Here is a 16,360-nt window from a genome sequence, read left to right on the forward strand (position 1 = left end):
AAGACTCCAGGGGTGGTAGTCAGGGTCAATACTCGATGAGCTACATAGGCCCCCCTGTCCCTCCTTTTCCCCAAGAGTGTATGGGGCCAATCCGTAAACCGTCTCTAAGTATGAAAACAATATGTAAACAATATATAGTGTTACAACTTCGTTGCCATGACGACGTAATGCCAAAAAACTGCATTTAAACAACTTCAAAGCTCAAATGATGCACTAATTTTAACAGAAGAAATAATGTAAATGCTTTTATAAAATTATAGACATTTCTACACCATTAAACTTTTATTAATTTTTTACAGCAAGGAGAAACGAGTCAATATACTGTAAATGTTTGTGTGGTAATCAACATTATGGCACAAATGCTGTTCATTGAGGTTAACTTGCATTAAACCCATCCCGGAATATTCCGTTAAAGGTGCGGTAAGTTTCTGACACTACCGTCAGACACGCCCCCACTTTCTAAAACAGGGTTGCACAAAGTAGAGGCAACAACTGACAACTGTTGTGAGTCTGAATATGCCGGTGAACCTGAATGATCCACTTCAACTAATGAGAATGCGCAAAATGATTGACAGGCAGAAAGTGCTTCAAAGCCTTCTGATTGGCTGATCAAAGAACATGACACATTTTTGTTACATGTTTACAGTCTAGTGCTGTCACAAAAACCAGTGAGATATCTCAGGACAGGTATTTCAGTGATGTCTTTTAGGGAGTCGGAAAATGTTCTGCATGACATTCCATTAAAATAAATAAATAAATAAATAATAATAAATCAAATCGCTTTAAATTTGGTACCTTTATTTTAAAAGTGCAAAATATGTTTATATGTAATTACTACTGAATGCTCATTGCTGCTGTTGCATTTAAGATGAACTAAAATAAAATATAAATAAAAAATACAAACTGAAAACTCAATGTTTATACAGACAAATGCATGTTAAAATAAAATAAAAACAATAGTATATTACATAAATACAGTACAAAACAATCCTGTCAACTACATTACAATTATCAGTTACAAAAATTACAAAATATATATATATTCTGAATTAAGGCAAACTACAAAAAATAGATTAACATACACACTTTTAGAAACGCCTTCAGTTCCTGTAATGGATGGAAGTGTCTGAAATCACACCAGGTCACGTCAGTCTGGAACTTCATCCTCAGTTTGGTTTTCTCTGCCCAGTTTGGGGAGAGGTCGAATTCTTCTGGAAGATGTCGAAAGCATCTCAGGATCTGATGAGACAGCCTGATGAAGATCAACGGGAACTTCACTTCTCTTCACCTTTTTCTTCTTTTTCTTTGTTCTGTTAAAAAAATAAGATTAACATACACACATCAGAAATTGCATTCACAGGAAAACTTAATAAATTGAACAAACTAAATAAAATACATTTTGTTCAATCATACTTAGTGGAGGAGGCTTCAGGATCAATGACCAACTCTGAGATGAACTTGAGTTCTCCAGAGGCACTGATGGCTGCAGACAGCTGCAAAATAAAGAACAGAGAACAACAGGGTCAGGCAGGCGTGAATATGGGGTGATGGGGTTGCAGCTCAAGGCGGGAGCCAAGAGCCATCAACAATTTGCCCTTGAACAAAGTACTTATAACAGTTTGCTACAGGTTAATGGCACCCATCTATTGCGACATCACGTGAAATAAATTTACGATAAAGATTCTGGGTGAGGCAGAGTTATCTACTTTTAAATGTTTTCCTTTAATCCAAAGAGTTTTAATTTTTCAACCCCTTTGGGGAAATAAGGCCAACACGCATAGCTTAGATAAGTTAACAAAACTGTTTATTTAACATTACCTGGATTGGTGTTGCACACTCAGCTCCTTGTTCAGACTCATCTAACAGTGAAGGTTGTGCTTCTAAAGCTCGAGACAGCTCCTCCTCAAAATTCCCTTGGGAGAAACATAAAGATGGGATTTATGAAAGTCCATTAATCTGCCTGTACTTTCAGTAATTAAACCCCATTCAGCTACCTTCATCAGCCACATAAGATGCTGGGAAATATCCCTCTTGTCCACTGACCAGCCGCCCAAACCACCAGGTGTCATTGTCTTTGTACAGCACATGAATCACGTCACCACGCCGTATCGATAACTCATCTGATCGATTGGCTCTGTACTCATACAATGACACAACCTGTAAAGATTTCAGAGAGATCCAGGCTTTATATAAGAGATCACAAACATATCCCAGAAGAGCAAACATACAAAAGTAACATGGCATATAATATGAGTAATAGTGAAAAAAAGACCTACCGTCTGATGGATTTGCCCAAAGTCTGGTTCTACTTGTTGAGAGATTTCATAATCCAGTAAACTCTGTAAATGAGAACACAATCTTTGCTTATTTTCCAATGTTCATAATCAATGTGGGATCTTCCATAGATCATAATCAATAAATGCATGACCCGTCAATACTAAAGGAATAGAAATTGTGTAACTGAAATGGTAAGAAAACATCCAACCATAACATTAACACACCCAAACATAACATTTCAAAACTCAATCATAACATTCAAACACCCAAACGTAACATAAAAACATCCAAAAAATAACATTAAAACATTCTATCATAACAATGACACACCAAACATAACATTAAAACATAAAATCATAACATTGACACAAATATAGCATTACAATTTCCAATCATAAAATGTACACACCCAAACATAACATTTTAACACATCCAAACATAACATTTAAACATCAAATCATAACATTAGAACATCATAACATAACATTAATACACCCAAACATAACATTTAAACATCCAATCATAACATTGGCACATCAAAACATTACATTAAAACACCCAAACATAACATTAAAACATTCAGTCATAACATTGAAACATCCATTCATAACATTAACACAAACATAACATTAAAACATCCAATCACAACATTTACACACCAGACATAACATTTAAATATCCAGTCATAACACATCAAAACATAACATTAAACAACAAATCATAATATTAACACACCCAAACATAACATTTAAACAACCAATCATAACATTGACATGCCTAAACCTCACATTTAAACATCTTGTAATAATATTGACCAATCAAAACATAACATTAAAACACCCTAATATACTGTAACATTTAAACATTCAATCAAAACATTAAAACATCCAATCACAACATAAAAACACACACAAACATACAATCATAACACTGACACACCTACACATCACATTTAGACATCCAGTAATAATATTGACCCATCGAAACATAGCATTACAACACCCAAACATTCAATCATTACATTAACAAATACAAACATAACATTTAAACAACCAATCATAACACTGACACACCTGTGTATCACATTTAAACATACAGTAATAACATTGTCCCATCGAAACATAACATAAACACATTTATACATCCAATAATAACATTGACACATCAAATCACAACATATATTGACCCATTGAAACATAACATTAAAATACCCAAATAAAACATTTTTAACATTCAATAATTACATTAACAGATAAAAACATAACATTAAACATTCTCACAATTACTTCCCATAAATATCAGAAAGTCTGACCTTTTGGTGTTTAAGGGAAGGAGTTCTTCTAATGGGCTGACTGGCAGGACTGTAACCACCTGTGAAAGGAGAGGAACAATGAGAAACCTTCCCCAAATACGGACTGTTTTAAATGACACATTTAACTTTCAGAACACCACGTTCAAGTTAAATTATACATATTTAATGACAGTTTATTCAACGTATAATATACAAAGATCTTACAGTTTTGTGAGCTGATTGTTGCCTGTGGAATGAGTTGAGCACTGAGAGAACTGGACATCTGGAGTTTAGAATGAGGGGACAGTAGAGACGGAGGAAGATATGACGTCATACCCTGAAACACACCACAAACACAATCTCTTTTTTAATATACTTATCGACTTTATGCTTTCGAACTGATGTGATTCATCGTGAATGTGTGCTTTGATAAATAAGCAGACAAAATGTTAAAAAATGATAACCATGTTATAAATGTTTAGTAAATAATAATACAGCCCAAATTTAAATAGAAACTTTTAAAAGAGAAAACGAATAGTGATAATTTTGCAAATATCTACGTATGTTTTAAATGTATTCTATTTTGTCCTCTTGTTTTACAAAAAATATAGTTACATTTATACATTTTTGAGGGTGGGGTGTGTTTGAGTCAATAATACTGACCTCTAGGCTTCTACCCAAGTGAGACATGACTCCTTTTAAAAAGAAATAAAACACACATGTTTGTAAGTTCACATTTGTCACCACTACACAATTGTACAAAATGAATTGCACATGCAAAGTGAAATACAGCTCAACAGTTTATGTTCAAATAAGCATCATTTTCATATACTGCACTTGCCTTGTTCATACAGATCCACACTAGGGGAACTGCGATGTGGCTCCTGTAAGACAATAGTTCAGAATCTTTTTATTTTGACTGAATTGCAATGCTAAAATTATCAGCATTATAATCACAATAATTTTTGTACAATTACTTCATCTTTTTACCAGTACAGAGTCGAGTTTCTGTTTGACGCGCTGCATCTTTAGGGACACACGGGCTGTGCTTGCGAATCGGTCCATGCCAGTGGCAGAGGGGTACTGGAAGGTCATTGCCTCTGATGAATTCCTGTCCGCCTTACTGTATGTATTCTCTGAATGGTTCAGACCTCTCAAACTCTCCACCTCCACCTGAGCCACTGCGTACAAGCGCAAAATACTCATCTCTTAGTCACACTCATCTTTACAATACAATTCCTTCACAATCAGTGTGAGGACTCACCTTTTCTGTCAAACAGATAGAGATGTATTGGTTGATTCTGGCCGAAGGCACAGAATGCCACCATGTTCTCATGAGGGTGGAAAGCTACAGCTCGAAGCGCAGATGAATAACACAGCTCAGAGTATACAGCGACCTGGTCACCTGCGAAACAAGAATTGTAATGTAACCTCTGTTGTTGTTTTACTTTGCATTTGAAATCAAATGTGAAAAGTCTCCAAACCTGTCTCTGAATTCCACACATACGCCAGTCCGTCTTCACTTCCTGAAAAGATGAAGCTTCCACAGGGGGTGAACGTGCTGTTGATGCGATCCCTGTAGTTTGTGGCACCTATATATTTCTTCACTGCAAGACTGCAACAAACAAAAAATTGTTTGTTGAATAGATTTGATCTTGTTACCCATTTTATACATTCTTTAAATACATTCCTAGTGTTATTGTGCACTATTGATTGGTGCATGTTAATCAAAATAAAATAAGAAAAACTGTCATTTTTCATCATACTTGATACTTCAACAAATGTCATACCCTTCTAATACAACTTTCCTTTTAACTGATGTCACATATCCCTCTTGATACATCCACTTTTTATAATACAATCAAATCCCAATGGATGAAATCAAGACCTGTGTTACATTTCTTTTCATTCACCTCACATTCTAGAAATCCTAAATAAATCACATTATGCAGATAAAATGGGTTGATTTTAAAGCTATAAATATCTTAAAAAATAAACTACATGCAATGTCTTACAAAATTCAAATATTTATAAAAATCGGATATTTACATTCTCAGATCCATGACTCTTAAAACGCTATCTTTGGCATGGATTAAAAGTCGTCTTCCATTTGGATGCACCTCTAATGAGTTGATGGATATGCCATTCAGATCAGCTTCTCGAATCTCCTGTAGCAAAACAGTAAATTGGCATTAAAGAAATGCTTCACCCAAAACTGAAAATTCTCTCATCGTATACTCTCCCTTTTGCCATCCCAGATGTGTATAACTTTCTTTGTTCTACTGAACACAACTGAACATTTTAGAAGAATCTTTAAGTTCTAAAGGTCAACACAATGCAAGCCAACAGGGTCCAAAACTTTGAAGCTCAAAAAAGCATATAAAGTCAGCATAAAAGTAATCCATACAACTCCAGTGTTTTAATCCATGTCTTCAGAAGTGATATGATAGGTGTGAGTGAGAAACAGATCAATATTTAAGTCAATATTTACTATAAATTCTCCTCCCTTCCCAGTAGGTGGTGATATGCACAAAGAATGCGAATCACCAAAAACAAAAGCAAAAGAATGTGAAAAGTGGAGATTTATAGTAAAAAAGGTTTTAAATATTGATCTGTTGCTCACTCACACCTATCATTTCACTTCTGAAGACATGGATTAAAACACTGGAGTTGTATGGATTACTTTTATGCTGACTTTATATGCTTTTTTGAGCTTCAAAGTTTTGGACCCTGCATTGTATGGATCTACAGAGCTGAGATATTCTTCTAAAAGTCTTTGTAAGTGTTTAACAAAAGAAAGAACGTCATACACATCTGGGATGGCATGAGGGTGAGTAAATGATGAGAGAATTTTCGTCTAACAACTATCCCTTTAAGTCTCCTAGTAGCTCCAATCATGACAGTGGGGTGTTTTTAGCAACAGTGATTTGAGGACTCTTTTACCCTTTCTACTCTCCATTGACCGGTTGGTCCATGACGAGATCCAGCCACCACCTTGGTTCCCCAAACGATAATAAACCCGGAATTATCAGCAGAAAACATTCTGTTCCCTGTGTTGAGACCAACAAGACATTAATGATTCAAATCGAAGCTTTAATGTCATACACTGTAATTACATTTTTTGCTGTACCTTCTGAATCGAAACACAGTGTATTGATGAAAGTCTTGTGCCCTTCAAACTCTTGCAGAAGCTGCCCATTGGTGTCTTTTACGTCCACGTCCCAGACCCGCAAGAGCCCGTCGTAACCCCCCGTCACCACCAGATTCTGGGCTTGAGGGTGAAACTGGGCACAGTACACAAACGACGGGTGAGGGAGAGTTTTGGGAGTGGGACTCTGCAGTTGTTCAACATTCCACACTCTGAAAAAAGAAAGGAAAGCATTTTGGTTCACACTTTTAATCGAGAACTTGTGGTACAATTATGGATTCCAATAAATTAAAGCAAAAAAAAGCTAAACAGAACAATATTTACCGTACTGTTCCATCAGAGGATGCGGTTAATAGTCCTTTGTCATCTTTGGACCAGCAGAGATCATACACCACACTGAGGTGACCATTAAAGGATACTAGAACTTTCCCAGAGGGAATCTCATATACTAATTGAAGACATAAGAGCAGTTATTTACATTTACATTAATGCATTTTAAAAATGATTTTGTCCTAAGCAACTTGCACTGCATTTGGGATATACATTTAATCAGTCCATGCTTTCTTGGGGATCGAACAATGACATTGGCGTTGCAAACGCCCAAAGTATTTGGATTCAGTAGTTCACCCAAAAATGAAAATTCTACCATAATTTACACTTCCTCATGCCATCCCAGATGTTTTTTTTTTACTTTCTACTGCAGAACACAAATGAAAATTTTTAGAAGAATATTTCAGCTCTGTATGTCCATATAATGCAGGTGAATAGGTACATCTAGTGTTCAGCGCATGCGTCTAGCACCAGGAAGTGTAATCAAGCTTGAAATCATGATCACTGAGGAGACTGATGACATCAAGATTTATAGTGAAAAGTTATATTTGGTCTGTTCTCATCCAAAATTGTTTGGATCGCTACAGAAGACATGGATTAAACCTTGTGTCATATGGATTACTTTTATGTTTCTTTTTGTGCTTTTTGGAGCTTCAAAGTTTTGGTCACCATTCACTTGCATTGTGTGGAGCTACAGAGCGGAGATCTGTAGAAAAAAATCTCTGTTTGTGTTCTGCAGAAGAAAGAAAGTCAAACCCATCTGGGATGGCATGAGGGTATATGAGGATTACATGATGAGAGAATTTGGGTGAACTGTCCCTTTAAGCCACACATAAATATGTCTGAAAGTCATTACAATAGATAACAAAATATAAAAGCAAGAGGCATTCTGACTTTATATATACATTTTTATATCCACATAAAAAATAATAATATTAGAAATGGCTCAGAAACGTTAGTTCTGGGAAAACCTCTTGCATTGTTTTTTTTTAATTTTTTTGCAGATGTTACTTGGTTTGATATTTTTTTATATAATGCAATTACATTCAGAACTTTGTGACTTAAGTGTCCAAATACATTTTGGGCCAATATATATGAAACTTGAGGGACGGATAACTTACTAATGATAGGGAATGCATCTCTATCTGCACACGCGGCAGCAAGTGCCCACCCATCATGGGAGAAACGCAGAGTAAAACAGCCCATTTGACCTCCACGGAAGGAATGCATTGGCTTGTTTGGGATGCGGCACACCTGTTGCAACAAATGATTTAGAAAAATCAGTTCAAATACAAGGATTGCATTCCATAGATTCTAATTGTACATCTAAAAATCAAACAAATAAAACCTGTCCAGGCATGCGGCTCCACTTCATGGTTTCTGACTTGCTCTCCCGAATCTGGGTGCTGCTTTTATTGCTCATCACAGTATTGAGCTCACTGTAGGAGGTGCTACCCCGTTCCTGCTGCAGAGCCATCATGGAGCGGATACAAGGGTCCACCTATGCAACAAAGCCACATCAGAACCAGCTTTACTGATCACCTATTTTACTTTGTACCACACTACGAAGAATACTTACATGTTCTGGTGGTTTGAGGCCTTTTACTGTGATGTAGAGGGTTGAGGAATATTTGTTCCTTGGGAACTTTGACCACCATTGAAACACTTCAACAGTTTGTGGCAGTTTTTTTGCACGGGGAGGTGGGCAGTACAGCTGCAGACGCAGTTTGGTGTCGATGTTCAGCATGCCATTGGTTCCTAAAAGCTAGAAAATACATTTGAAGAGGTTGAATAGACAATTAAAACCTATTCTGTACTCATGGCTAATTGATCAATATTTTGCCATTTTTATATTATCGTCATTAACTGTTATAACCATGCCCACTTGATTAATTTACATAAATGATAGCTCAGTGTTAGTACCTAACTCTACATTCAACAGCTTTGTAAATGGATAATGCATATTTTCTACTTTAAAATAGTTTGAAATTGTGAGTGAATTTGGCATAAAAATGAATTTCTGTGCCACAAGCAACACTAAAATTCTGACCTTTTTTAAACAAGTTTCCAGTGTTAATTTTCTTTCATTTTAAATCACAGTTTTACACTTCACATTACAGAAATACAAAATAATCACATTACGGAAATAAGATGGGTTGCAGAGGCAGTTTCATGATGATTTTGAACATATGACACACATATGACACACATATGACACTATGAAAAGTCAAAGAATAATATAAATCAGATTTTTACATTCATACAAATAGTTTGAAATTGTGAGTGCATTTTGCATAAAAATGATGTGCATAAAAAACACGTATAGTGGCTGAAATAGGAATAGTTCAGCCAAATATGAAAATTCTCTCATCTCTCTTGCCATCCCAGATGTGCATGACTTTCTTTCTTCTGCAGAACACAAATTAAGATTTTCAGATTAATATTTCATCTCTGTTGGTCCTCATAATGCAAGTGAATGGTGACCAGATCTCAGAAGATCCAAAAAACACATTAAGGCAAAATAAAAGTAATCCATAAGACTCCGGTGGTTAAATCCATGTCTTCAGAAGCAATATGATATGTGTGGGTGAGAAACAGATCAATATTCAAGTTCTTTTTTGCTATAAATATCTACCTTTTACAAGCCCCAAACATTAGGTGACTGAATGTGAAAGTCACTTCCACACCAGAATTTGAAAGTGAAAGTGGAGATTTTCAATAAAAAAATAAAAATTAAAAAAAGGACTTTATTGATCTATTTCTTACCCACACTTATCATATAGCTTCAGAAGTCATGGATTTAACCACCGGTGTCATATGGATTACTTTTATGCTACATCTGGGATGGCATGAGGTTAAACTAATAAATGATGAGAGTAAATGATGAACGAATTTTAATTTTTTGGGTGAACTACCCCTTAAATGTAAAGTGTGTAATTTCTGCATCGCAATACAGCACCAAAATTCTGTCCCTTTTTAAACAAGTTTTTGAAATACTCCCCCATCTGCAATTCATTGGACAAAAAAAATAAAAATTAATTGGACAAAGCGAAGTTCCATTTCACCTGTTGAGATCATCAAACAAATAGAGAAATGTTTTGATAGTGCCACAGAGTTTATGGTTTTTGTGGAAATCAACCTACAAATGGCTGACTTAGGTCAAATGTTTACATCTTGAGGCTATACTTTTGTATTTGAATGTTTATAGACTGGTCCCAGTCACTCCCTTTGTAAATACCTTAATGTAATCACTTTTTTTAATAAACTAGGGAATAGACAAAATTATTTTTTTGTGGTAATCAACATTATGCCACAATGTTTTTGAGCGTATCCTGTATTGAACATAGAAAATTCCTTTATTATTGCAAAATTACACAAATAATCTATAATTTCAGTACTTTCTGAAACTTCCAATCATGTAGTTCATAGCAATGAAAGTGTGGAATTGAGCTATGTGGATATCAGCATTGGCTATTGAAAAACTAATATAAATGACCAATAGGTATAGTGATAAACCAAAAATCTATATACACATTTTCTGTAAAAAATGTATTTAAATATAAATAAATCTGTACCTTCAAAAAAGCCCAGGCAATTTTCCTGAATCCCCGCTCATGCCTGTCGACAGAGACGTTTGTTCTCGCTTCCTCCATGCTGATGAAATCCAAAATCTGAGATGTCAAATAAACTTTTTAGTAACTGTGTTAAACTGTTCTAGAAACCAGCAGACAATCTCTGAACGGATTCATAAATGTACTAACCTCAAAGAACAGTATCACCCGTGGACTCTCGTCATCATCTTGCAGGAAGTAGCCGAAGCGCTCATTAAATATGATCTGCTCCTCCCACTCTGGAACTGTTGTTTTATGTTTCTTGAAGTCGAAGGGTTGAGTTATGATGGGCAGAATGTGCTCAACATTCTCTTGCTCATAGAACGATGATACATGACGATGGCTGAGCACAAAATAAGCATGGCACAGAGAAAAAAATCAACATGGGAAACAAATGACATAATACGATAATAAATATTACATTTTAAATAGAAGAATATTAAATGATTGGCTTCTAGCAAAAGTCTTGGTATAAGCAGCTAAAACAAAATGAGTAGAATCCAAACCTGTCCTCCTTCTTGACATAATGTCCAGTGATCTCATCGACTACATGAACTTTAACCATGGGGTGAGACACCAGAAGGTCGGTCTTCAGCTTGTCTGTCCGGTGGATATAAACTCCAAGCACCAGACTGTCATCAAAGACCTGTTTTTCCTCAACGCGTTCTTCCTCAACAATCACTAAAACCAGAAAAGACTGATTAATGTTAATAAATCAGTTGTGAACCATTTTGACCAAGAATATCACAAATCTGTTGGTCCATACAATGAAAGTTAATGGTGACCAAAAATGTTAAAGCAACTTTGCGCACATAAGGTCAGCATAAACTTACATACAAAACATACGACTCCAGTGATTCAATCCATGTCTTCTGAAGTTATCTAAATGAATGTCAGATGGCACAAGGAAGAGTAATTAAGCTTGAAATCATGATCGCCAAGGAGATTGCTATGCCAATATGTCAAGATTTATAGTGAAAAGGCAGACATATTTTGGTCTGTTCTCAGCCAAATCTGATTGAATCGCTTCAGAAGACATGGATTAAACCTCTAGAGTTATATGGATTACTTTTATGCTGCATTTATGTCCTTTTTGGAGCTTCAAAGTTTTGGTCACCATTCACTTGCAATACGTGGACCTACAGAGCTAAAATATGATTCTAAAAATCTTTGTTTGCATTGTGAGGGTGAGTAACTAATGAGAGAGTTTTTATTTTTGGGTGAACTATCCCTTTAATTAAAAATAACAGACTCAAAAGAAGGATGTGCTCACATACTTGGCATCACTATGGCTTTATAGCAAGTTCTTCTTGACACAAGCTCTAATCGAGAGCACTATTTAGGAGATGAAATATTTTAAAGCAGAGCATAACTAGGAAAATGTATATTCACTATTGAAATGTATAGGCCTAGAGAAAAAAAATTCCCCTATATAACCTGCAGTATATACCGTGCATTAGAAATGATTATGCTTCAATGAAAATACCAGTGCAGAATGCTTATCATACCTTCTTTTAGTTTCTTTTTCTTTTTCACTTTTGGTTTGACTGTGTCCTCCCTGAATTCCTCCATGACATCATCCTGAACATTTTCGATCTGGTTATCCAATGACAGTTCACTTTGACTACAGAAAAAAGCAAATCTAATTTAAAAAAATTCAAATAAAAAATTGCACAGTGTTCACCTTTAAAATGACAAAAATCTTTTACTTTTAGTATTAGAATATAATGTAATCCAATCTTTAATTATCAACACAAAAGGCACATTTAAAAGGGATAGTACATTCAAAAATGAAAGTTCTCTCATCATTTACTCACCCTAATATCATCCCAGATGTGTATGACTTTCTTTCTTCAGCAGAACACAAACAAAGATTTTTAGAAGAATATCTCAGCTCTGTAGGTCCATGCAATGCAAATGAATGGTGACCAAATCTTTAAAGCGCAAAAAGCACATAAAGGCAGCATAAAAGTAATCCATATGACTCCAGTGGTTAAATCCATGTCTTCTGAAGAGATACAATTGGTTTTGGGTGAAAACCGGCCAGATACAATTTCATTGATTTTGAGATTGATTACACTAGTGCTTGACGCATGCGCTATATGGCACTAGGAAGTGTAATCGAGCTTGAAATCATGATTGCGGATCATGTTAAGATTTATAGTGAAAAAGGAGTTACATTTTGGTGTTCTAACACAAAACAATTGGATCACTTCAGATGACTAGGATTAAAACACTGGAGTTTTATGGATTACTTTCATGCTGCCTTTATGTACTTTTTTGAGCTCTTTTTTTTTTTTTGGTCACCATTTACTTGCATTGTATGGACATACAGAGCTGAAACATTCTTCTAAAAATCTTGATTTGTGTTCTGCAGAAGAAAGAAAGTCATACACATCTGGGATAGCAAGAAGGTGAGTGAATGATGACAGAATTTTCATTTTAAGGGTGAACTATCCCTTTAAGGTGCCAAGCCACCACTGGAGTGGTACCCTTGTTTTGGGTTAATATTCGTACCCTTAAGGAGACAAAAAGATAATTTTGTTCCCCAAAGAACAAAACATAGAAATGTACCTTTAAAGGTACACAATAGGTCCTTTTCCTACAATTACAACAGGTTATACATTTTAACTAAAGGTCCAAAAAGGGTCTCCTTGAGGGTACCATCCGAGTGACGGGTGTTGTACCTTAAACTGTGCCTTTTCTTCAGAGCGTGTATGGGAGGGAAAAGATGCAATGAAAGTAAGTGGTGACTGAGGCTAACATTCTGTCTAACATCTCCTTTTGTGTTCCACTGAATGCCAGCAGGTTTGGAACAACATCAATATGAGCAAATAATGACATAATTTTCATTTTTGCATGAAGTATCCCTTAAAATGCCTTGCTCAAGAAAACCATGATGGTTCTTGGTTTGTTTTTTGCAGGTATGTTACCAGCCCTGGTACTTAGCCATCAAACCATACACGAGTCATAATATTTCATTCATGATTACGTGTTGCTTTTACCTTCTATGATCATCACGTTTCCTTGATTTCAGCTTTTTCTCAAGCTCATTGTTTAACACAGGTACCTCTTGACTCTCTGTCAGCTTTTCCGTGTTCTTCTTCCGTGCAGTTTTCTTTAAAGCTTTCTCCTCTGCCTTTGAGATCTGATGCTGGTACTCCTGTAAATAATCATCTTCTGTCTCTGTCTCTCCTATCTGTCCACTGACATCCTTTCCTCTTCTGCTCTTCCCTTTTCTCGCTTTCCTTTTATGTTCCCCAACGGTATCAGTTTTAATTTCTGTTTCAGGTCTCCCGACATTGTCTTCTTCATCTTGAGGAGGAAGTGGTAATGGTGGCAGTTTCCTTTTGCTTTTCTTTTTCCCTTCGGTCAACGTGGACTCCTCTTCACTGGCAGAATTGTTTAAGTTGGCCTTCTCCGACACCTCCCTCTCTCTGCGCCTGTTTTTGGTAAATCTGGGGCTGCCCTGAGCTGGATTGTATGTGTTATGGAGGATAGTTTCATCATCTTCAGTGGCTTTACTCAAATCTAGGTTTTTCTTCAATGTCTGAAGCTACAAAAAGAAAGGAAAAAAAAAACACATAATAATAATAATAATAATAATCAGTTGAATTTATATAGTGCCTTTCCAGAGCTCAAGGACACTTTACAATAGTAACACAAAAATACAAAACCAAAGAACAGTCACAAAAACACAGTTCAGATAGTACAGTCATTATACAGAATACATAACACTTGACAATGTTCTTAATATAACCGGCTACACAGTGAATTATAAATAACTCAACAACATACCACAATAACATCCTGGGACTGGTCAACGGTCTGCCTGGCTTTCTTTTTTTCAGAAGGAGGGTTTGCATATCTCTTTAACACCTCGTCAAAACGAGCTTTCGTCTTCGCTCTCACATCACTTTGACCTATCAAGCAGAGAATTTAAAGGGATAGTTCACACAAAATGTTTAATTCTGTCATCATTTACTCACCTTCACGTCGTTCCAATTCTATAATGACTGACTTTCTTCCATGGAACGCAAGAGAGGTTAGGCAGTATTTTAGACTCTCCGTCACCATTGACTTTCAATGCATCTTCAGCCTAACATCTCTTTTTGTGATCCACGAAAGAAAGTCATACAGGTTTGGAACCACATGAGGATGAGCAAATGATGACACAATTTTCATTTTTGTTACGTACGATCGCTTTATGACAGATCTGTATGAAATAATATATGCAGTGGTGAAGTTAACATGGTCAATGTCACAAATGTGCTTACATTTACGTAACACTTACCACCTGAAATTAGAAAAGAATCTTAAATATTTTATATCTTAAAATTCTAAAGTTTTTGTTTTGTTTATTATTAGGATTAAATAACAATTTAAAACAAAATTATGTGGTCAAAGACTTTTGTAACCCACTAAAAATGTGTAGTATATATATATTGTAATGTTTAAGACCTAAACAAGTTATAGATTAAGTATGAGAGATGAATCCCTACTCACCTGCTGGCATTCTGATGAATTATAAAACAAATTCATTCTGAATATATAAGTCCTGAAAGTACAAACATCACAAATGTTTACATAAAAATTTAATTACAGAGATCCATAGTAGTGCTCCTTAATGCAATACAACCATGAATTCAGTTTGCATTTACAATCACCTAGAAATAGTTTAGTTAAAGTGTTACTATGCATGCAAATGAGTTTCGCAGATGGAGTCAGATTGTGTAAGAAACAGCCACTGTAATATTATAAACCTCAAAGCCACGTATAAAATCCTCTAAAAAAAGCTACAGCTATCCTGTGCTAAATAAACAAACTACTTGCCTAAAGATTATGACATTAAAAAAACGATCCTGATCATTTGGATATTCTGCGAATTCTGTTATTACCTGTTATTATCAGTGACTGTTGATGTTGTAGCTTTGCTAATGTCACATGCTAGCAAGGAACAATTCAGACAAATCACTGCTCGCTCAGTGTTAATTGATATTCCTCGCTCAAATGTATCGTATCGCTCTCATTTCTCGTCTAATAACGCTAGCGGCGACGTTTCCGTGAAATTAAAGTACTGTACATTACTGTAAATCCGCGGAGGATATCAAATCATGTTCGCTGTAAACGAACCATGGGTGATTTCAGTACCCATTGCTGGCGCGACCGTTTCCAAGAGCAACGACAACAAGATTTAGCCCCGCCTCCCGTGCCTACATTTGCCACGTCAATCAAGAACTGCCGTGCAACGGTAGCAGAGATTATTTTGCAGAGATGGGCCACTTCTATTAAAGTAAATGAGAGAAATAGAGCGCAATAGTGTGGTTCCGGGAGTAAGCTACGTGGTTGTTCATCGATGGTGCTTCCGATTGAAGCCATCCGTCCGCGTTATATCAACTTCATTGTTTGAAAATGTAAAAATCGTGTTTTGATAGCGGAATTCATGGTAAACGACTACATTACCCATGGTACAGCAGAGAAAGATCCACCAATCAGAGAACCACGTCCACCAAAACCCGCGAAACGTGACTCTGAATGACATGAAAGAGTCGGTCTCCCTTCACCCTTAAACTACTTATATATCCATACATATCAGAATATTTAGCAGATAATATATTTTTGTCTATACTTATAGTCAACAACCTGAAATCAATAGTTAAAATATTCCCATAGTTTTTTATTCAGTGACATCATTCGCAATGC

General features: G+C 35.8%; 1 protein-coding gene across 1 annotated transcript; it reads right to left on the reverse strand.

Annotated features, from left to right (window-relative positions):
* Positions 1 to 783: 783 nt before the first annotated feature.
* ahi1 (Abelson helper integration site 1) lies at positions 784 to 15,818 on the reverse strand. Its single transcript, XM_052153218.1, has 27 exons — positions 15,556 to 15,818; positions 15,164 to 15,215; positions 14,456 to 14,580; positions 13,663 to 14,213; positions 12,166 to 12,281; positions 11,164 to 11,338; positions 10,808 to 11,000; positions 10,622 to 10,717; positions 8,626 to 8,811; positions 8,395 to 8,547; positions 8,168 to 8,300; positions 7,041 to 7,164; positions 6,699 to 6,928; positions 6,512 to 6,618; positions 5,618 to 5,736; positions 5,053 to 5,183; positions 4,833 to 4,973; positions 4,559 to 4,749; positions 4,410 to 4,452; positions 4,232 to 4,263; positions 3,794 to 3,905; positions 3,590 to 3,648; positions 2,277 to 2,339; positions 1,995 to 2,157; positions 1,819 to 1,913; positions 1,414 to 1,493; positions 784 to 1,310 (listed from the first exon to the last, which is right to left on the reverse strand). The coding sequence occupies exons 2-27, from the start codon at positions 15,171 to 15,173 to the stop codon at positions 1,148 to 1,150; spliced, it is 3,591 nt and encodes a 1,196-aa protein (XP_052009178.1). The 5' UTR covers positions 15,174 to 15,215; positions 15,556 to 15,818; the 3' UTR covers positions 784 to 1,147.
* Positions 15,819 to 16,360: the final 542 nt, after the last annotated feature.

The sequence above is a fragment of the Xyrauchen texanus genome, chromosome 22 (genome assembly GCF_025860055.1).
Source record: "Xyrauchen texanus isolate HMW12.3.18 chromosome 22, RBS_HiC_50CHRs, whole genome shotgun sequence".
Taxonomy (NCBI): domain Eukaryota; kingdom Metazoa; phylum Chordata; class Actinopteri; order Cypriniformes; family Catostomidae; genus Xyrauchen; species Xyrauchen texanus.